The sequence below is a fragment of the Pleurodeles waltl genome, chromosome 7 (assembly GCF_031143425.1).
Source record: "Pleurodeles waltl isolate 20211129_DDA chromosome 7, aPleWal1.hap1.20221129, whole genome shotgun sequence".
NCBI lineage: Eukaryota > Metazoa > Chordata > Amphibia > Caudata > Salamandridae > Pleurodeles > Pleurodeles waltl.
Window position 1 is genome coordinate 1,451,123,515 of NC_090446.1, and position 22,900 is coordinate 1,451,146,414.

At 46.7% G+C, this 22,900-nt stretch overlaps 1 protein-coding gene across 1 annotated transcript in view; it reads right to left on the reverse strand.

The window, feature by feature from the left end:
* Window positions 1-22,900, reverse strand: part of LOC138246474 (IgGFc-binding protein-like) — a 107,188-nt gene that overhangs the window by 58,560 nt on the left and 25,728 nt on the right. Inside the window, exons 2-3 of the mRNA XM_069201111.1 lie at window positions 19,498-20,724; window positions 4,092-4,432 (exon numbers count right to left, since the gene is read on the reverse strand). Coding sequence (XP_069057212.1) covers window positions 4,092-4,432; window positions 19,498-20,724 — 1,568 coding nt within the window. The remainder of the gene's footprint in view (window positions 1-4,091; window positions 4,433-19,497; window positions 20,725-22,900) is intronic.

Here is a 22,900-nt window from a genome sequence, read left to right on the forward strand (position 1 = left end):
TTCCCCCTTAGGCCACATTCTACATTCCATAGCTTGTCAGGAGCAGTACAATGATAATACAAGTACATAGACTAGATTGTCATTTGACATATCACAAGATCTAACAGTGCCGATGCTGATCTAATCATTCAAGCCAATTACCGTCCTGCCTTGTCCCCTCCACAGTACCAATGGTGTCTTGTTTTCTTTCTACTGTATTTATCGAGTTGATTCCATAATTCACAAACCTTGTGTTTTTGCCTGTCCCAAGATGGAGCCAGGGAGGCATCAGAGGCAAGCTGTCTTTACAGTCTTTCTAGTTCAATCTCCTGATTTGATAGGACTTGTTCCACAGTGCACTGCACCCCGACTGAGGTGGCACTACCCCTTGTACTGTTTCTCAGACAGCCATGACTGCTGTTCCCTCTACTGACATCTTCAGTCCGCTGCCACCTCCAAGGCATCAGAGGCAGACTGTACACTTGCTAGGCAATCCCATCTCAATGTTGCCATACTAGTGAATATGTTTTGAGCTCTATATTATGCTCACTTCTTCCACCGCTTCACCCTCACCTCATGGCATAATGGTTCCATTGTCTACTCCCTGAAATCGGACACCTGTGGAAGGACACCCGCAACAACCCCGCTCGCAGAGCACACCGAGGAATGTGATCAAAGGCCAATGCACATCTGCTCTTCCCACAACACACCCCTCTCCCTCATTGTGCAAGACCAGATGTCAAGGACGGAATGCTTGGGCGGTCTGAAGAGCTCCCTTCTGGATTGCCTAAAAATAGGACGACTCTTCCCAATAGCCATTGTGCTAACATGCAAATAAATACATTTGCAAAATGTGTCAACCGTCTCCATAAGTGGGTCGCACTTAGGGGGAAACCCCTAAAGAGGGTAAAAAAAAAACTTCTTGGCAATCTTATGTCTTGACTGAAGTTAAAGATCAATAATAAAGAGAGCAGTTAAGCATCATCTCCTCTTGGCATCAGAAAAATCCAAAGGAGAATGCAGTAGCAGATGAAAGGGCGAAAAGCTAAAATCAGATATTAAGATCAAAGCAAGAGGTGAAGATCTCAATGAAGGGAAACAAAATCTGTTGTGATGCATTGTTTTCTTCAGACCATGCTTGTAGGTGGTTCAAACAGGTGATAACATCACAGGAAAGAGTCCTAATTCATGTTGAATTACAAACTTAGGTGTACTTCCTATGGCAGACCACCATTTTGCAATGGGCAGATTACAAGTCTTGTTTATGCCCACATTCTGGAAATCCTGGCTTCAATCTGGTAAACAAAGAAGAAGCCCAAGTTAACACCTTTGGCCTTTACTCCATGATCCTGCTGCTGCCATTCCTACTCCGCACCACAAACAGCCCATGGAACACCCCTTTGGGTGACCACAAGCTGAGAACCTTCAGAGCACACAAGACAATACCTACACCTATCAATGCTCTGAAGCCACATTTCAGCACATGCCACTTGCAAACAAGAACTGTGCTCTTTCCTCTTTGGCTAGCATAGGGCCTTCTGTAAAAACGCTTGATTCTGTTCAGCCCTGATGCCAACACCTGATTCATTGCTCCCCTGCCCCTTATCCAACCGCTGAAGGAAGGGACAACTGAGAAGCACATCTTCAGCTCTAAGAGAACCACTACCTGCTGTGGGATGAAATAACTTGCATGAATAAACAGGTGCTGCAGAAGTGAGTCCGTCACAATTTTTTAACCTCTTTTTGGTGTAATATATGTTGTATGTATGTGTATGCTTTAGGATCTCTGAAGCTCAAACCTAGTTGGCTAGCAACATAGATCTGTTCCTGGGCAAGCTCCATTGAGGATACATAGAAAGAGAGGACATTCCTGTTTTAGTATTTCTAAAACACATACTTAACTGGCTAGCATCGGAGCACTGTACAATGGGCTATAGGAACAAGCATTGGCAAAGTAATTAGGTCTCACCTATGCAAGAGCTATTGGCTTTGCCAATGTGTTTTAGATATGCTTTGCACCGGCGTGGTTGCTGTTCAGCATGGCTAAAAGTTAGTGGCCTGGAGGACAGTGGCGTGGAATGTCGTAGAGTGGACTGACAAAGAGTGGAGTAGGGTGTTGTAGAGTAAAGTGGCAGAGAGTGTCATGTATTGAAGTGGCATAGTGTGGAGTCACATAGGTATACACTGGAGTGTAGAGTGAACTGGTGTAGAGTGCATTGGTGTAGAGTGTTGCAGAGTATAGTGTCAGAGTGCAGTGGCGTACAATGCACCATCATAAGCATACAGTGGTGTAGATTAGAGTGGTGCATAGTAGAGCGCAGTGGCACAGAGTGGAGTAATGCGGAGTGGAGAGGTGTGGAGTGGGGCCGAGTATAGTGGCATAGAAGGGTGCAGAGTGGAGTGACATGCAGTTGAGTGATGCAGAGGGCAGTACTGCAGAGTTGAGTCGAGTGGCATAAAGTGCAGTGGCATAGAGTGCAGTGGTGTAGAGTGGGGTAACGTAGAGTGGAGTAGTGCAAAGTAGAGTGGCATAGAGTTCAGTGGTGCAGAGGTGAGTGTCAGAGTACAGTGGTGAAAAGTGTAGTAGAGTGGCATAGAGAGCAGTGGCATGGAGTACAGTGCTGCAGAATACAGTGCAGTGGCATACAGTGCAGTGACCTAGAGTGCAGTTGGGTAGAATGCATTGGCGCAGGGTGCAGTTGTTAAGAGCAGAGTGTTGTAGAGTGGAGTGGCGCAGAGTGGAGTAGAGTGGCGTAAAGTGAAATGGTGCTAGGGTAGAGTGCAGTTTCACAGAGTGGCATAGAGTGTTATGGTGTAAAGTGGTGTGGAGTGCAGAAGTGCAGAGTAGATTAGAGTGACGTACTGTGAATTGGAGTATAGTTCAGGGGCATAGAGGTCTAGAGTGCAGGGGCATAGAGCTGAGGGTACAGAGTAAACGGAACTTGCATAGAATGTATTAGCATCGAGTGCATTGGCGTAGAGTCCAGTGTTGAAGAGTGGCGTAGAGTACAGTGGAGTTGTGCAGAGTAGATGGTGTGGCCTAGACTGGAGTGATGTAGAGTGCAGTGGCGTAGAGTACAGTGGTGTAGAGTAGAGTGGCGAAGAGTGCATTGGCATAGCATAGAGTGGTACAGGCTGGAAAGGAGTAGCGTGGAGTGGCGTAAAGTAGAGTGGTACAGAGTGCAGTAGCATGGTGCAGAGTATAGTAGAGTGGTGTGGAGTGGTGCGGAGCGGATTGGAGTGGCGTAGAGCGGAGTATTAATGGTATGGTAGCACACTGCCATTAGAGACAAAAACATTTTCAATCTAAATGGCTATCACATTTGCACAGGTATAATGTTTTACTAATAAAACTATACAGCGCACAGACTAAAATGTGTGGGAATTGCATCACCTAGTGGAATAATTTGTTTTCTTCATATTAGAGAATTTGTTTCCAACACACTTCAGAAATAATATAGTTAGGTTCTGAATTTACTCGTACAAAATCAAAGAAATTCAGCAGTTATAGTTAGAGTTCTTTAAAGTAACTATAACTCACGCCCTAAGGAAACTATAACTCGCTCCTTAGACATGCACAGCTAATTACTCCTCATATTATATCATTGATGACATCTTCTATGTCCTCTTTGATATTATCACTGCAACATTTGCAATAAAATTATTAATAACAAAACTGTGCATGGCAAGGGCGCGAGTTATAGCTAGCTTTCTGCCAACATTGGTGCCATTCCGTCCAGTGGTTCAGGCTGTAGATGTGTTGACAGGTCCTATGAGAATTAACATGGGAAACACAACATTTTTTAGCCCACTTTTTCTCAGCCCCTGCTTGACGGATCACCCTGAAACTTCCCGTGCCCCACAAAAATCACTGGGCCACTTTTTTGGGGAAAATTGTGTGAAGATTCGTCAAACAGTGCCAAAGATATAGGCAAGTCAAAAAACGCTTTTTCTATGGAAACACGGCCCTAACATTAACTACCTACTAGCGACCGCCAGTAGAGATCATATATATATATAAACTTCTCTGGCTGTCACAAGCTATTCACGGTTAGTATCTCTAGTGAACTGAAATGATGAACATATAAAGAAATCAGATGCATTCTCCTTACCCTGACTTGACCATATTCAAATCTGACCAGGGAGATGGTGTAGTCGTAGACTTCGATTGTCACAAAGCTGACGTAGGATACTTTGGTACTGCCTCGGTTCTCATTCTTCGCCTTAATGTTGAAGACTGGCAGGGTGTTGTCTGCGCCACAGGTCTTGGCGATGGTGTAGGTGCAGGTGCCTTGGAAGTCGTAGTTGCGGCCGTCGAATGTGTGGTAGTGTGGGTCTCCCCACCCCCAGCACACAGCTTCTGACTGGGGGACACACACTGGCTGGTCACCGATGAGCTTACAAGTCTCCTTCTGCCGGCAGGACACTGAGCTGCACGAGGCCTTGGCCTTTCCTGGTCACAAAAAAAGTGATAAACAAGATATGAAGGATGGACTTTATAATAATTAGTCAGTTTAGCAAACAACGCAACCAAATGACTAATCTGGTTGTGGATCTACCTTCAGTGCAGGTGTACAAATGGCTGCAGTTATGAGAACAAAAAACGTGTTCTGGGTTCACTGAATCAAAATTGGTGGGACTTTGTTCTTATAAATAGGGGTTGTTCACAAGGAAATTCCACCTAAAATGTACAATTTCTGTGTGAGCAAATTTGAACCCAGGAGTGGGTTTCTGGGTGCTTTGGAGAGAGTTTACACGTATATGATGAACACTTACAAGCTCACGTGGTTCTATCTAGCCATCTTTTTCTCTTGTCCTTAGTTTTGCTTCCTTCATCCCTTTCTTTATATTTCTTCCTATTTCTCTTTCTAGGGTGGCCACTATTTATATAGGTTGTTTCCACAACCCAACCTGAATATGGTATTATACCTAATCCAGACAAGAGTGACAGCAAATGCAAATCTGCGATGGGACGAGGGAAGAAATATCCTCAAAACTCATGAGATCCAGGCCTTTACTCCACAGGAAAAGTTCAATATATTCAAATGCCCTTATGCATAGATAGATGCTGGTGCACCTTGTTCAGGCACACATGATAAAGCATGTGTGTACTCAAAGGAATCTCCAGCAGTCGCAGATTACCAAGAGTACTTTTGGAATTCCTCTGAATTTCTTAAAAGTCAAACTGGTGGGTTACCAAACATATCTGCATGTTGGACTTTTGCTTATGCAGGGTCATCCCCAGTCTTTTTGCCTCCTGCCTCCTATTTTTTTCTGACCTGTTGCTGTTGGCTTTTCAACTCTGAGCACTTTATCACTGCTAACCAGTGCTAAAGTGCATATTCTCTCCGTGTAAATTGTATGTAATTGGTTTATCCATGATTGGCATATTTGATTTACTAGTAAGTCCCTAGTAAGGTGTACTAGAGGTGCCAGGACCTGTAAATCAAATGCTACTAGTGGGCCTGCAGCACTGGTTGTGCCACCCACATAAGTAGCTCTGTAATCATGTCCCAGACCTGCCACTGCAGTGTCTGTGTGTGTATTTTTACACTGTAAATTCGACTTGGCAAGTGTACCCACTTGCCAGGCCTAAACCTTCCCTTTTCTTACATGTAAGGCACACCTAAGGTAGGCCCTAGGTAGCCCCAAGGGCAGGGTGCAGTGTATGGATAAGGTAGGACATATAGTAATGTGGTTTATATGTCCTGACAGTGAAATACTGCCAATTTAGTTTTTCACTGTTGCAAGGCCTGTCTCTCTCATAGGATAATATGGCGATAATATGGCATATTTTTAAATATGATTAAAGTGTAGATTCCCCTAGAGAGTAGATGGACATGTGGAGTTTGGGGTCCCTGAACTCACAATTAAAAAATACATCTTTTAGTAAAGTTGATTTTAAGATTGTGCGTTTGAAAATGCCACTTTTAGAAAGTGAGCATTTTCTTGCTTAAACCATTCTGTGACTCTGCCTTGTTTGTGGATTCCCTGTCTGGGTCAGTTTGACAGTTGAGTTGTTTTTCACCTCACACCAGACAGTGATGCAAAGGGAGCTGGGGTGTAACCTGCATTTCCTGATTAGCCATCTCTGCTAGGAGGGAGGGGTGGAGTGGTCACTCTCATCTGAAAGGACTGTGCCTGCCTCTAACAATGCCGGCTCCAACCCCATGGTGTGTGTCTGAGGCCTTGCCTGGGCAAGGCAGGATTTCACAAGTAGGTGTGAGTCCCCTTTGAAGAAAGGTGACTTCAAAGACTAAAATGGGTATAAGAAGGGCACCCAAATCTACAGACTGGAGAAACACTTCTGGAACCAAGAGGAACCTCTGCCTGGAGAAGAGCTGAATAGCTGAGGAAGAAGAGCTGCCCTGCCTGTGACTGTGCTTTGTGGAGCTATCCTGCAGTTGCTGCTTCTGCCAGAGTAAGAGGGCAAAGACTGGACTTTGTGTGCCTTCCATCTTGAGAAGAAATCTCCAAGGGCTTGATCTAGAGCTTGCCTCCTGTTGTTTGAAGTCTCAGGGACAGCAAAGACTTCTCTCTGCCAGCACCTGGAATCTCTGGAGAGACTCCTACTCTGCCCTGTGGTGCCCATCCAGTTCCTGGGACCCTGAAAGGAGAAGCTGGCAGCCTAAAGACAAGAAAATCCACGCACAGAGTGCCGTGCGGGGAAAAGATTGACGCAAATCCGATCTGCGGCTGAAAAAACGATGCGCCGCCGGCTCCGCAGCTGAGAAACGACGCTCGCAGGAAACGCGACCGAAAAAGCGACGCACGGAGCAGGAGAAATGACGCGCAGCATCGCTGACGGAGGCTGGGAGATCGCAACCTGCGCGGCGGGATTTTCAAATCATCGTGCGGCTGGATTTTTGACTCAAGTACCGCTGTGCGGAGTTTTTTTTGACGCACACCCGCCCGTGCGGGGTTATTTTTGACGCACACCAGGTACATTTTCACTCTAGCAGCGCTAGTGTGTTTTTACAACTACTTAAAGACTCTTTTTGATTTTTAATTAATAACTTGACTTGTGTATGGTGGATTTTTGTCGTTTTGGTCTTGTTTTGTTTAGATAAATATTTCCTATTTTTCTAAACTGGTGTTGTGTCATTTTGTAGTGTTTTCATTAAGTTACTGTGTGTGTTGGTACAAATACTTTACACCTAGCACTCTGAAGTTAAGCCTACTGCTCTGCCAAGCTACCAAGGGGGTAAGCAGGGGTTAGCTGAGGGTGATTCACTTTTACCCTGACTAGAGTGAGGGTCTTTGCTTGAACACGGGGTAACCTGACTGTCAACCAAAGACCCCATTTCTAACACTGCAGAATTGGTCTTGAAGGTTTATACCCTTACTTGTGTACAGATGTGCAAACAGCAGGAATCAGGAACCTTTCAACAGTGCACCAACCGCCCCCTGGCTTCCGGTATCTGCAAGAGCACTCCAGTCAGTGTATAGTCTGGAAATGCCAACAATGCATGCAATTGCCCCTTAATTTTTTTTTCTCCACACTGAAAATAATTTCCATGTGTAGAACCCTCTTTCCGACACCCCTGTCGATATAGGGGTGTTCCAAGTGTGTTGCTTGGACTCCTCAACAAAGATGTGCGCGTGCTGCACGCGTTAACCCTCCATCTGTGACTCCCACGTGTAGGCTGCTGTTGCATTTTTTGTTTTAGGGAGCTTTGGTGTTTGTTGTCACAGAGAGAGTAGTTGTCCATGAGTGATTGCAGTTTTTGGTAGCTGAGCTAGAGACATCATAAGGATTTTGGGGGTCCTTGGCCAAACGTATTTAGGACCCCTGTTCGGAAAAGCTTTAAATTTATGATCCAGTTTCAGCTCTTTCATGCCCTCTTCGGCCAGGTCACCGACAGTGCACAGGTACACTCGTCCAAATTCAAAATGTGATATTATATTATTTAGAGATAGTGATGTGTTTTTAATAATGTAACACAGCAGTAGCTCGCTAATATTACTGCAAATAATCTGTGTGACCTCCTTCCATTTCTCAAAAGCGAGGTACTGTTTTGATCTACAATCAACTTTTTTATGGATGTTGCATGAAACAAACAACATTTCTCTCCAAACTGTCTTTAATTGATTCTCACCCATTACCCGCATTAAAAATAATTTAAAAGAAAACAGTTTAAAAACAAATCTGTTTAAGTATTTTCAACATAACCAGGGCAAGCCTCTCAGCAGAAGAGAGCTGGCTTTATCAGGGGGGTCCCCTGTAAAGCTGGAGCCCTGGTCCAGAGCCCAGTGTGCCCAGGCCTTAAAATGTCTGTGAGCTGAAATAAAGCAGGGGTTGAAGTTAGGGAGCGATGATATCAGACAAATGGAAACGTGATTTGATTGGGTCTTACGGCGGATGCGCTCGTGATTTCCGGCGGATGTGCTCCGTGATGGCTCGGTTACACCTCCTCAGCTGGTCTGAGTCCCCTGCAAGCAGGGGTGCTGCAGGGAAGAGAGGGTGTTTTACATAAAGGAGCACTAGATGTCCTCCATTCATTATGGGGTTCTAAGGGAACTGCAGGGTAGGTGAAGCCGAGGCCTTCGAGTACTAATGGTACTGTTGTTCGGATCACGCTCTAGTACTGAATAAAATAAAACTTCCCATAATGTTTTGGTCGGATCTTTCTACATTATGAAGCGTGTTACAAGGCAGCTGTGGTACTAGTCCTTGCCAGCAGGGGTACCACGGTCCTGTAGGAGTAAGAGGGCTGCAGTCAATGTTTGGGTCTGGAAGTGGGCCGTTGATGACTAGGTTTGGGTCCAGTACTGGAGCATTTTTTAAATTTTTGCGAATTTATATAGCGCATTTTTTTGCGCTTTTATATATGTGGCGAGCTCGACCCGAAGGTGTTGGAGCGCTTTACGTTAGCACCAGTTACGTCGCACAAGGACATATTCATTTTCGGTAGGCACCGGGAGATTAAGGACCTGGGGCCAGATGTAGGAAACGATTTGCGACTCGCAAACGGCAAAAATTGCCGTTTGCGAGTCGCAAATGTGAGTTTCCTATGCAGAAATGCATTTTGCGAGTCGGGACCGACTCGCAAAATGCATTTCCGACTCGCAAATAGGAAGGGGTGTTCCCTTCCTATTTGCGAGTCTGAGTGGTATGCAATACCATTTGCGACCTCGTACGCGGTCGCAAATGGTATCGCAGTTACCATCCACTTCAAGTGGATGGTAACCCACTCGCAAATTGGAAGGGGTCCCCATGGGACCCCTTCCAGTTTGTGAATGGACCCCAAACATTTTTTTCAGGGCAGGTAGTGGTCCAAGGGACCACTGCCTGCCCTGAAAAAAAACCGAAACTAAAGGTTTCGTTTTTTTTTTTAAGTGCAGCTCGTTTTCCTTTAAGGAAAACGGGCTACACTTAAAAAAAACAAAACTGCTTTATTTAAAGCAGTCACGAACACGGAGGTCTGCTGACTACAGCAGGCCTCCATGTTTGCGAGTGCCTTGACTCGCTATGGGGCCGCAATTTGCGACCCACCTCATGAATATTCATGAGGTGGGTCATTGCGACCCCATAGCGAGTCGCAGTCGGTGTCTGAGACACCGTACTGCATAACATTTTGCGAGTTGCAAATAGCGAGTCGCAATGACTCGCTATTTGCAAGTCGCAAAATGTTTCTTTTCTACATCTGGCCCCAGATGTAGCAAAGGTTTTTACCCATTCTGTGTCTATGGGAAAAAGTGTTCGCACATATGGCCCTAAGTGATTTGCGTTAAGGCACATCCTCTTGCCGGAAATCACAGTACTTCTGATTACCTTAGGTTCCAAACACTGCAATCTCAAAAGTACTGTACATCTATATCTAATTCCGGAGAAGCCAATGCACTTCAGGGGTACGGCAATCCATATTTAGTCCCACTGCTGAGGAAGAAGGAGAACTGGAGGAGTCCGTGTAAATCCAGTACGGGAACAACAGGAGTCCTGCAGCTTACAAAGGCTGCACAGTATCAGCAAGGGTCCTGAGGTCCTAAATCGAGTCCAGTCCTGTGGCAGCAGAAGTACTGCAATAATTGTTTGTTTACAGTACTGGAAGCTCAGTTATGGAACAGTACGGGGTACTGCAGTCCGGGTGTACTCCCACTACTGGGATAGCAGGAGTCCTGCAGTCTACAAAGGCTGCACAGTATCAGCAAGGGTCCTGAGGTCACTAAATCGAGTCCAGTCCTCTGGCAGCAGGAGTACTGTAATAAATGTTTGTTTACAGTACTGGACAGCAGCTGTAAAACATTACGGGGTACTGAAGTCCGGGTGTAGTTCCAGTACTGGAACAGCAGAATCCCTGCTGCTTACAAAAGCTGGCACAGTAACAGCAAGGGTACTGCAGGCCAGTGCTATGACAGCAAGAGTACTACCGAAAGGACTGGCCGCAGCACTGGTAGAGCACTGGTACTGCAGCCACGTTACATTCTAGTACTGATACACGTGTTATTACGGTACAGGTCGAGTTCCAGTAGTGGAGCAGCATGACTGCCACTTCTGGTAAGGGTTGAATTCAGTACTGGAATAAAAAGAGTACTGCAACCCAGGTGTACCTCCAGTGCGGGCCCAGCTGTAGTGCTGCTGGATAAGGATGATGACAGTACCGAAACTGTGTGAATACTGCGAAATAGTACGGAATTGTTTTCAAAACTGCAAAAATACTTAGCTCTAATGTAGCTCCAGTCCCAGTGGATCAGGTGTAATAGGCTTTGGTTAAAGTCTGGTGGTAACTGGAACTCTCCCAGTTACTCTAAGGAGTGTTTCATATGGAGGAAAGTCCGCCAGTGGGGGGTCCTTCCTTGGAGGATTGAGCACTTCTTGAGAAACTGGAGGACGGGTCATTATCATCCAGCTCTCGGTCAGGCCCTGTCTTCTAGTACTGGTGAGCAGTACTGATGATGCAGGATGGGATTGGATGCTACAGTGTGCAGTGAGAGTGATTTCTAGGTCTGTGGGTGGCAGCAGAGAACACGAGGAGTCAGCCAAGCATGGCTGTGTTTAGGGCATGGGCTGTGTGAATCACTGAAATGGAAGGGGCTGACCATTAATACTGAATTAAGGAGGTGTGTGAGATTGATCAAGGAGCAGACTGCGGCTCGGCATACACATGGACTTTGCTAAACAAGACCCTGCAACTGGCTAATGCTGAATCAGCATATTTATGTTTTGCACTGATGCCGGACACACGCCTCTAAATATCTGTGACACTGAGAACTTTCAGAATGTGACGAAAATGCATTGCTGGGACTGCATATACCAGAATTCATTTCGAGGGCTCATGAAAACATGCTCACTGTGTGAACAATACTTGTGAAAAACGTGTAAACAGTTCCCCTAAGCAGGAAGCAGACGGGAGCTGTCCTTGGCCGTCTCAGCCGAGCTCGTGTTGGTAATTTGATGCAGTTCCCAAGTAGCGGGTTACTATGAACTCAAGAAAGGAATACTCTGATGAGTGGCCCTTGCCACGAAATACATAGAAATGCTTCCATTTTCTTACGATAATGGCATTACTCCTAGTCCTACTCCCTCGCCTTCCTTTTAACCAATGAGGTCTCCCGCCTCCCCCCTAGACCCTCCCTTCCCCTTTCAAAAACCCCCCCCACCCTTATCCCCTCCTGTACAAAAACCAAGCCCAAGCTGCAACTCGGACAGTCCGTACCGGGAGGGTGGGAGGGAACGGAAAAGGAAGGCGAGGGAGTAGGACTAGGAGTAATGCCATTATCGTAAGAAAATGGAAGCATTACCTCCCGTCCCTCCCTCGCCTTCCTTTTAACCAATGAGACATAGCAAGAAAAACACACAGGAGACGGACATCGAGTTGCAAGACCTTTATTTAATATCCTGCACCAAGAACATCCCCAAACATTATCTCATAGAGGATAAGACCCGGTGACCTAACACCGACTCCAAACTACCGAAGTCCGACAGCCTATAATGACGCACAAACGTCGAAGGAGAAGCCCAAGTGGCGGCCCTGCAAATCTCCACCACTGAAGTCCCCTGAAGCTCTGCCACCGTCGCCGCCATGCCTCTGGTAGATCTCCCCTGAATCCCTAGAGGAGGAACCACCTCTTTCAAGGAATAGGCCAACAGAATCAAAGATCGAACCCACCGACTCAAGGAAGCCGTGGAAGGCTTCTCACCTTTGCGCGCCGGACCAAAATTCTTTTGGAATAAAGGAAGGCACCGGAACCAGAACCACCGTATCGGGAAAAATCTTACAAAAAGGAAAGGAACATGCCAATGCCCCCAATTCCCCCAACCGACGAGCCGAAGTAATGGCGACCAAAAAGAACGTCTTCAAAGATAGATGTCGCAAATCACAGTCCCCCAATGGTTCAAAAGGGGCCTCCGTCAACACATCCAAAACCAAGGACATATCCCATGAAGGAAAAGAACGTACCGGGCGAGGAAATAAATTAACAAGCCCCTGAAAAAATCTAGGCATCAATCGCCCTTCATCCTGAAGATTACGCCACGGTCCTCTAAATGCCTGAATAGCCGCCCACTGTACCCGAAGAGATGCCACTGACAACCCTAAATGAGCACCGTCCTGCAGGAACTGCATCACCTCAAAGAGAGAAGCGCAGGTAGGATCCAACTCACGACTTAAGCACCAAGACGAAAATACCTTCCACTGTCTACCATAAGAAAGCAAAGTTGAAGGTCTCCTTGAAGCCAGCAAGGTAGAACTCAAAGCCACCGGCACCCCTAGACCTGTCAACCCCCTCCGTTCAACTTCCAAGCCGTCAAGTGTAACCTCCTCAATGACCCCAATGGGAGGCAGGGAAACTCCAGGGGAGAAGGACAAAGAGGCAGAGGCCACATCCTCCCCTCCGCCATCAGCCTCAACAATGGGAACCAATTCGCCCTCGGCCAAAGTGGCGCAATCAGGATAACCCTGGACCCCAGATCCCTCACTCGTAACAGAAACGCCCTGAGTAGTTGAAACGGAGGGAACGCATATAAAAGGCCCTGCGGCCAAGGACATGACATCCCGTCCACCTCCCATGCTTGGGGACACCGAAACCGGGAGCAGAAGCGCTCCACTTTCGCATTCCCTACTGACGCAAACACATCCAGCACTGGAAGACCCCAAAGCCGAACCAGATGCTGAAACAGAGACTTCCGGAGAGAGAAAAGTTGAGAGGAAGGAATCACTCTGCTCAGTAGATCCGCCTGAACATTTACCACCCCTCGAATGTACGTAGCCCTGAGAGAAGGAAACCACTCCTGAGCCCACACCAAAATCTCCCTGACTAGATTGAACAGAGCCCTCGATCTGGTCCCCCCTTGCCGATTGACATAAGCCTTGGCCACTAAGTTGTCTGTGCGAACCAGAACCGCCAACCCCCTCAGGGAATCCTGGAAATGGACCAGAGCCAGGAATATTGCCCGCAATTCGTGCCAATTTGATGATCGACTCGCCTCCCGAGGGGACCAAAACCCCTGAATCTGAGCTGACCCCATCCATGCCCCCCAACCGGAGAGGCTGGCATCCGTCGTCACCACCACGGGTCTCAGAGGCGATAAAGACACCCCTACCCTCAGGTGGTCTGCATCCAACCACCATTGCAACTCTCTGTGAATCAATCCGGACCCTGGAACCCTGTCCTTCAGAGAACCGGACCCTGGAGCCCACCTTCTCAAGAACCACGTCATCAAGCACAGGAGATGGAAACGTGCCCAAGGAACCAGAAATATCACTGACGCCAAATGACCGTGCAGTCGCAACCATAGAAGAGCTCGGGGAGCAGACAGTAACAATACCTTCTTTACCAAAGCCTGGAGTGCATCCAACCTTTTTTCGGACACAGTCACCAACCCTAGAAGAGTCTGAAACCGAGCCCCTAGAAAAACCAGATCCTGGGACGGCACTAAGTCTGATTTCTCCCAATTGATCAAAAACCCGTGGTTTTGCAGGACCCCCAGAACTTGGGCCACCTGCCTCTGCAAAAGGTCTCGTGAATGGGCATGAATCAAAATGTCGTCTAGATAAGGATGCAGAAACACCCCTTCTGAATGAAGCAAAGCCACTAGAGGAGCCAGCACTTTTGTGAAAATCCGAGGAGAAGATTTTAGACCGAAAGGCAGAACGCAAAACTGAAAATGGTCCTGACCCACAGCAAACCTCAGGAACTTTTGAGAGGATCTTGCCACAGGCATGTGTAGGTAAGCATCCTGTAGATCCAGTGACACCAGAAAGTCCCCTTGTCTGACCAATGGAAAAATAGTCTGAATGGACAGCATGCGGAAATGCACTGTCCTGATCCAGGTATTCACCTCCTTTAGATTGAGCACAGGCCGAAATCCCCCTGAAACTTTCTGTACAAGAAACAAGAGCGAATAAGTGCCCTGACCCCGTTCGTCTAGCGGTACGCGGGAAATGGCCCCTTTGACCAGTAAGTCTCGCACTCCGTTCAACAATGCTCTTCTCCGTGACCCCCTTGAAGGCAGAGGTGTGGGACGTACCCCTGAATCTGGAGGAACCACAACAAAATCTATGACATAACCATTGGTCACAATGTCTATTACCCAATGATCGTTTACACTGTCCTCCCAAGCTGAAAGAAAGTGACTCAGTCTTCCCCCAACCGGCCCTTTGCCAGGCCCACAGTGATTGTCGGGACCCCTTCTTGAAACCACCCCGGGTCGCAGGAGCAGACTTCTTAGGCGAAAAACGCGGCTGAAAACGTCGTTTCCGAAATGAAAAGGATTTAGCATCCCTAGTAGGAGAAGATCTGGAATGCTTCTTCCACCCTTTACCCGAAGAAGAACCCCCTTTATAAGGTAAGGCATGCTTCCTCTCCTTAAATGCCTTGGAAAGCATGGACGGCAATTGCTCTCCAAACAGGTTACGGCCTTCAAACGGCAGTCTCAACAAGGCCGCCTTCTCCCCTGGATCAGCCTTCCAGGAACGCAACCAGAGAGACCTACGAGCCCCAATCAAAGACCCAGAAGCCAGAGCCGAAGTACGGACCACATCCGAAGACACATCAGCCAACAATCTGGCCTGCTGCTCCATACCAGCCAGGAGCTCTGAACATTCCGCCCCTTCCTGTACAGCTACCGCCAGTTTATCAAAGTCTTGAACCAATGACTGTGACGCATAAGCAGAATAAATCCCTGCCTTCAGCGCCAGATTCTCCGCAGCAAAAGCCCTCTTAAGACCCGAATCCACTTTACGGTCTGTGGCATCCGTAGGCACACAATCCTCCGGATTGACTGCCGTTTTGCCAATTAGAGTAGCCAAAATAGAGTCCAGGCGTATTGAAGGAGGCAAAACCTCCTCACCCTCAAGTAAGTAAAGTTTCTGAAGGAATCGTGGAACTTGAGCCTTCTCCACATCCTTCCACTCACGAAACACCATATCCTTCACAGGTCCCTGGAAAGGCATGGCAAACTTAGAAGGTGTCTGATATTGAGGAAATAAATGAGAATCCAAGGTTGTAGGTTGAAACACTGGGAAACCCAAATTGTCCCGAACATGTGCCATCACTTCCCACATTTCTTCTCTGGAAACATATTTCCCCCCAGATGACGTTGATGGGGCCTCATCCTCACTCTCTGAAGAGGATTTCCTTGCTGCTACCGATGAGTGCGCACGCTTAGGCTGACCAGACCTGGCCACGCCAGCTTGCAGTGCCCTGGTAACAGCTACCTCAATCATATCCTGCACTTCCTCTCTAGACATGAGGTAAGTACCCCTGTCAGGTACCTGTGGGTTCTCAGGAAGAGCAAAGCTATCCTCACCTCCCTCCTCCGAGGAGGAAGAAGAGACAATCCTACGTCTCTATGCTGGAGCTTTAGGCATGGTAAACCATCAAAAAACACTGACTTCCATCCCAAAAAACTACCCTAAATAAAGGACCCTGGTCCTCCCCCCAACCGGGCTCCACCAATCCTTAAAAAGGTCAACCTCTTGTAACATTTCATAAAAACCACGGGCCAAACGCCCGTCCTACCTGGAAGCAACACAAGAATCGAAGTTCCTCGGTTCCTCGCGGCTCCGCGGCGTGGAAACCCGGAAACCAACGCCCCAGCCACAGAGGACCGGCTGACCCCGTCAGCCCGCCCCCAGTACACGCCTCTCCAGCAGCCATGCTGCTCGTATAAGACGCGACCAAGCCGTAGCACTCCTCGCGGAGCTCCGCGTCCCGAGGAGCGCCTCCTTCGACGACCTCCAGGCCCCGCCGTGCAGGTAAGAAAAAGGGAAAGAGATACGTCTAGCGTGTGCTAGACAAAAGAACAGGAGGGGATAAGGGTGGGGGGGGTTTTTGAAAGGGGAAGGGAGGGTCTAGGGGGGAGGCGGGAGGCCTCATTGGTTAAAAGGAAGGCGAGGGAGGGACGGGAGGTAATGTTCCAGTACCGGATGTCCCTGCATTTGATTGTGAAAACGTATAAAATCCAAGAATATTAAATTGTTGGGAATGAATACCCGGAACGCGTTAGTAGAACTAGTGTGATTTCATCCAATGTTTTAGAGGTCTTTGGGATCAATTTTCATAGAAGCTGCGACAACTGAAGTACAAACAAGTGCACATTTCAGTCATTAAATAATAAACTTTGCTGTCAACATCTCTAGGTTATAGCCAGGGAAATTAAATTATGCGACTGTGCGGCCGCTGAGATTTTTGCATAAATACAGATTTGCCGCATTGCCACAAAATCCATCATCTGCAGCATAATCTGCAGATTTAAAAAAAAAAAAATTTTTTTTAGCTCCAATAGTTCAAAAGTTAGTAAAAATGCACCAATACCTGTTGCCACGCAGTGGAAGGGCCGTTGCAAAGCTGGACTGGTCATCTTTCTGTTGCGTATTGCTATATTTGGGTGTTAAATGGGTACTAATATGGTGCATCCAATACCAGACAATGTTACCAAGTTTAACAAGCCTTTCCAATGCAATAGGTTTCGCGTTTGCTCGAGTTAGAGCAATTAGCGTTGTAAATTCCTAAATGGAATTTTTTTGCCACTTAAGTTGAAAATGACAAGTAAAACAGTTGAGTCGATTCAAAGCAACACGGCCAACATGAGCATGAGCGGGAAGGAGAGACACAAAAGGAAAAAGAAGTTCGCTCCAGTCAAAAGTATTGGCAAACGTGCAATTATCCATGTAATAGGGTTGATGTCCTAGGTGGTAACAAAACCGCCCCAAAGCGGGACAAATGTAAAGAATTTTCCATCGAGAACAAAGGATTTTTGAAAGGCAAGTCTAACAAACGAGTGAAAGTGATAGGCGTGCGGTGGGTGTTGTTAAAGGCCCACAATGCCTACAACAGGTCAAAGCGCTTGCACGTTTGACCTAAAAATGATGAAATAATGAAGTAATACTGTTAAAAATGTGCTGCATCATGCAGCATAATTTGACTTCTCTTGCAGCATAATTTACTTAGTCCTGCTGCATAAATTGGCCTTCTCTTGACACATAATTCCAGTGGCCCAGGTTATAGCCAGAGGTTGAGGAAGTGCCTGTCTCTGTCCACCGGGGGCGGCAGAGGTGTGTGCTGAAAACTACTCTAGAGCCGCTTAGTGTCTAGGGTATAGGAGACTCAGCGGGATCTGACGCTCTTCCTTTGAAGACATTAGAAAAGCTACACAAGGTTCATTAGTAAAGGGATAGGGCTGCCTCACCTGTCACATTGTTCAAGAGTCGTACCCTTTCTTTGCTATACTAAGATGTGCAATAATTTCACACTATCTTAATGGTTAAGCTAAATAGTTTTTGAGGCCCTCAGGTATCCTTGCTCACTGTAATAGCATAAAGTGCACTCAAATATCCTTACTTACCGTAATAGATAGCATTATGTGCACTCAGATATCCTTACGCACTGTAATATCATACTGTAACCTAAGATATACTTATTAGCTCAAACACACAGTTAAGGTACGCTCTGGCTTTGATAGATGATTTAAGATACACTCAGATGTAGTTACATGCTCAAACATAAAGTCTACTGTACACTCAGAAAAACTTACACGGGCTCAGTCAATCATTCTAGGATCCACTCAAGTATATTTACTAGATTAAATAGCATAAGATATAGACAGATATTCTTACTTAGACTTTCTGAAATACACTCAAATATCTTTAATGGCTTAATGTACAGCACACATGAATACTTATAGGATTAGAGATACTTTCTAATACACACTGAAATACTTCCTTAGGCAGTCTGTAAATTATTCAGCTGTAAACACTATATGAAGTAGAGTGAGGGGCACCACTCAGATATACTCACTCTGTCTCGTAGTGTCAGAGGCACTCACGCATACTCTGTATCTCGTGTAAGAGGCAGTCATATATACTCACTGTATCTCAGGTAAGAACCGCTCAGATATCCTCACTATATCTCTTAATGGAAGAGGCCCTCAGATATACTCACTGTATCTACATAGTCTGAGACCCTCAGATACACTCACTGTATCTCATAGTCTGAGGCCCTCAAATATACTCACTGTATCTCATACTCTGACAACCTCAGATATACTCACTGTATCTCATAATGGAAGAGGCCCTCAGATATACTCACTGTATCTACATAGTCTGAGACCCTCAGATATACTCACTGTATCTCATACTCTGAGACCCTCAGATATACTCACTGTGTCTCATACTCTGAGACCCTCAGATACACTCACTGCATCTCATAATGGAAGAGGCCCTCAGATATACTCACTGTATCTCATAGTCTGAGACACTCAGATATACTCACTGTATCTCATAGTCTGAAACACTCAGTTATACTTACTTTATCTCCTAGTCTGAGACCCTCAGATATACTCACTGTATCTCATAATGGAAGAGGCCCTCAGATATACTCACTGTATCTCATAGTCTGAGATCCTCAGATATACTCACTGTATCTCAGGTAAGAACCGCTCAGATATCCTCACTATATCTCTTAATGGAAGTGGCCCTCAGATATACTCACTGTATCTACATAGTCTGAGACCCTCAGATATACTCACTGTATCTCATAGTCTGAGACCCTCAGATATACTCACTGTATCTCATAATGGAAGAGGCCCTCAGATATACTCACTGTATCTCATAGTCTGAGACCCTCAGATATACTCACTGTATCTCATAGTCTGAGACCCTCAGATATACTTACTGTATCTCGTGGTGCAAAAGGCACTCACATACACTCAGTGTAACACGTAGTGTAAGAGGGCATACACTCACTGTATCTCATAGTATAAAAAGGACACAGATAAGCTCACTGTGTCTCATAGTGTAAGAGTGACTGATGCTCAGTGTACCTCGTAGTGTCAGAGAAATTCATATACGCTCAGTGTATCTCATAGTGTAAGAGGCACTCACGTATGCTCAGTGTAACTCGTAGTGTAAGAGGCACTCAGACATATTTATTGTCACAACTGATTTGCATCCACTTGGACGTTCTTACAGACTCAGGCAGTCTGATATACCCTCAGATGCACCTAATAATTCAGACAGTGCAGGATCTACTCAGATGTACTCACTGGCATAGAAAGATGTCATGAGACATACTTACGGGCTATGCAGGTTCCCGGTGATCCATACCCATCCATGTTAGATAATCCAAAACTCAGAAGCCCAAATGGAGAGCTACCATCTATCATGCTAAGGCTGAAATCTCTACCCACATTGAAGGTGCTCCAAGAGAATTCTGTGCCCTCAATCGGACTCCATTTCAGTCCAGAGATTGATGCTTTGTTTAAAGTCATTTTCGCTGATGCTGGTGTCTTGGCCACCAAGATGGCATTGTTATCGAAATCTTTCAATCCGTACGTGTAGTAGGACATACAGTAGCTGTCAACATCTGGAATGTTGATAATGAAGGGATCGTATGGGGTGCGGTCGCTGGCGGTCCAGCCCGTGAAGTAGAGAATGACCTGGATACCTGCGGTGGCCTTGATGTAGAGAGGGCTTGCCACCTTAACTTCAAGCTTCACAACTTCCCCGGCGCCCAACGTCTTGGTCTCTTTGCTGGATCCTGCTTGGTAGTCCAGACGTGTGCTTTTGGAGGCTGCGATGAATACGAAATCAGATCTGGTTTGAAAGGGAATTGCAGGCACGATGAATGTGTTCCCCCAACTGGTGGTGGGTAGCAGCTGCTGACAGACATGATTGCACTTGGTGTTTTTCCATGTGCATGTGTGGCCGGTCAGCACAGCTGAGGGCTTGGAGGACACGATCCTAGTGCCGGACAAGTCATCCTTGCTTTGGATCTGGATGGCCTGAAGGGACTCGAGCATTACAGAGAGCGTGCTTCCGGCAGGGTATTTCTTCTCCTGGAAGGTAACTTCGCCTTTGAGATAGATTTCAACATTGTTGGCTTCTTCGTTGTTAATGATTGAGAACTCCTTGAAGCTGTCTGTTGGTCCATCCAGTGGTGTCACAATGTAGTATTCTGTGCCCCAGTCTTGTGTTGGGTACACAATGGTGGTGGCAGTGCTCAACTTCTTACTGTTCACTGAGAGGACAGAGATGTCCTTGTCTGCCTGGATGGTGACTGGATTGCAGAATTTGGCTGTCCCGATGATGTTGGCAGTGCTTGGTACTTGCACAGCCACCGTCTCCCTCTCGTTCACAGTAACCACTTTAGCAAAGCTCGTCTTCTGGAGTACCACAGTGACCTTAGTGGAGGCGGAGTACCCTGTGATCAGGACTTGCAAAGTGGGCTCTTCGTATTTGGGTAGGTAATTCTGCATGAATACCGTGACGAAGTTCTTCCCTAGGGTGTCTGCTGAGCAGGGACCTGCAGAGAAGAAAGATAGAGTCAAAATGTGGCATTTGTTATTTACAGATCAGCAACAGTTATTGGGCTTACAAAGATTTCAGGTCTAATGTGCTGGTAGTAAACCTAGGCCCATCTCATGGGGTACCGCTTGCTGTAATGCGAATTGCATCTTTGATAATGTTGTGCCATGTTAATGGGAGGCTAGGCATGCATAGCTGTCATGATGTTGGCTTTACCTCAATCCCAGCTTCATAGCCATGAGCAATAGCCATGTTGGGACTTGTAGGCTAATATCTATGTTGAGGACATTAATTACAGGTTCTTGCATAGTTAGGCCCGTATTTATACTCCGTTTGCGCCGAATTTGCGTCGTTTTTTTCGACGCAAATTCGGCGCAAAACTAACGCCATATTTATACTTTGGCGTTAGACGCGTCTAGCGCCAAAGTATTGGCAAATAGCGTCATTTTTTTGCGTGAACGCCTTCCTTGCGTTAATGAGATGCAAGGAAGGCGTTCCCGTCTAAAAAAATGACGGCGACGCAAATGCGTCGTATTTATACTCCCGGGCAAAAATCACGCCCGGGAGTTGGCGGGTCAAAAAACCCCGCATTTGCGCCACTATTTAACGCCTGGGTCAGGGTAGGCGTTAAGGGGCCTGTGGGCTCAAAATGAGCCCACAGGTGCCCTCCCCTGCCCCCAGGGACCCCCCCTGCCACACCTGCCCACCCCAGGAGGACACCCAAGGATGGAGAGACCCACCCCAGGGACATTCAGGTAAGTTCAGGTAAGTATTATTTTTTATATTTTTTTACTTTTTTTTGGGTGGCATAGGGGGGCCTTATTTGTGCCCCCCTACATGCCACTATGCCCAATGACCATGCCCAGGGGACACAAGTCCCCTGGGCATGGCCATTGGGCAAGGGGGCATGACTCCTGTCTATACTAAGACAGGAGTCATGAAATGGCGTCTGGGCGTCGTAAAAAAATGGCGCAAATCGGGTTGAGGCGATTTTTTTGCCTCAACCTGACTTGCCCCATTTTAAGACGCCCTAACGTCATTTTTTCCCAACGCCGGCGCTGCCTGGTCTACGTGGTTTTTGTCCACGCAAACCAGGCAGCGCCGGTCTGCTTGCGCCGGCTAACGCCATTCCATAAATACGGCGCCCGCATGGCGCTTCAGAATGGCATTAGACGGCGCTAAATTTTTTGACGCTAAACTGCGTTAGCGCAGTTTAGCGTCAAAAAGTATAAATATGGGCCTTAGTGTTTTGGCTGAAAATAAACCCTCATGACGTGGATCGAGCTGACACCTATGAGAGTCATATACCTCTCACTTTTCCTTCGACGTACCATTATCATCTATTTGCAGTAACCAGGCGCCCACTTCCCTCCAGTGTGCATGTTCAGCAGATATAGACTCTCATTCCTCATATCCACACAGGGTGATCCCTCCGCACTTTGCACGTGCCTGCTGGTCATCCCTGCGAACGCCCCCTTCTCCCCTTCCTTCCAGGGAAGTGTAAGGGTGGGATGGGTGATCAGAATATCCGTGAGCCCCTTTTGTACCGAGACCTAGAACCCCCAGCACACATCTTCCTTCTCTCCATACACCCTTCTCGCATGTGCATCTCAATTTGCTTCCCCTTTTTTGTGTATTTGCATATCTCGCCCATTTACCATTTCACCTCCTGCTCCTCAAGTTTATGATGTCAGCTCTGCACCTTTTCTGGGAACTTAAAAACAAGTGGATGTTATTGGAAAGTTGAACGTATGTTTGCCTTTTTACGTTTCTCTCTTATATTGTGAACGTGTTCACAGTACTCCAGTTGTAAATATGATACAAATTCTGCACCCTGTTAACATCAGGGTCCTGATAATAACTTCAGAAGAAATCAGACACTGCCCTTGCATGCTTGCTGCTGTAGACATTATTAGCCTAAATGGGTACTCAAAAAGATACCCCAAATGTTACTGTGCTGGGTCTCCCTTAGGTCAAATAGGGTGGCCTGCGGTAAAGCACTCTCCACAAGCTCTTTAGCTTAGTAGGACCATCTCGGTCCTATTCCCTGGTTGGAATTCGAGACTGTGGGGCATTTAGGACATTTGTAGCCTTGAGAAGGTCAAAGCTAGGCTAGAGCCATGCTCTTGAGGGGGTTCTCTTACATGCACAGAGGACTGCTGCTGAGCAACAGT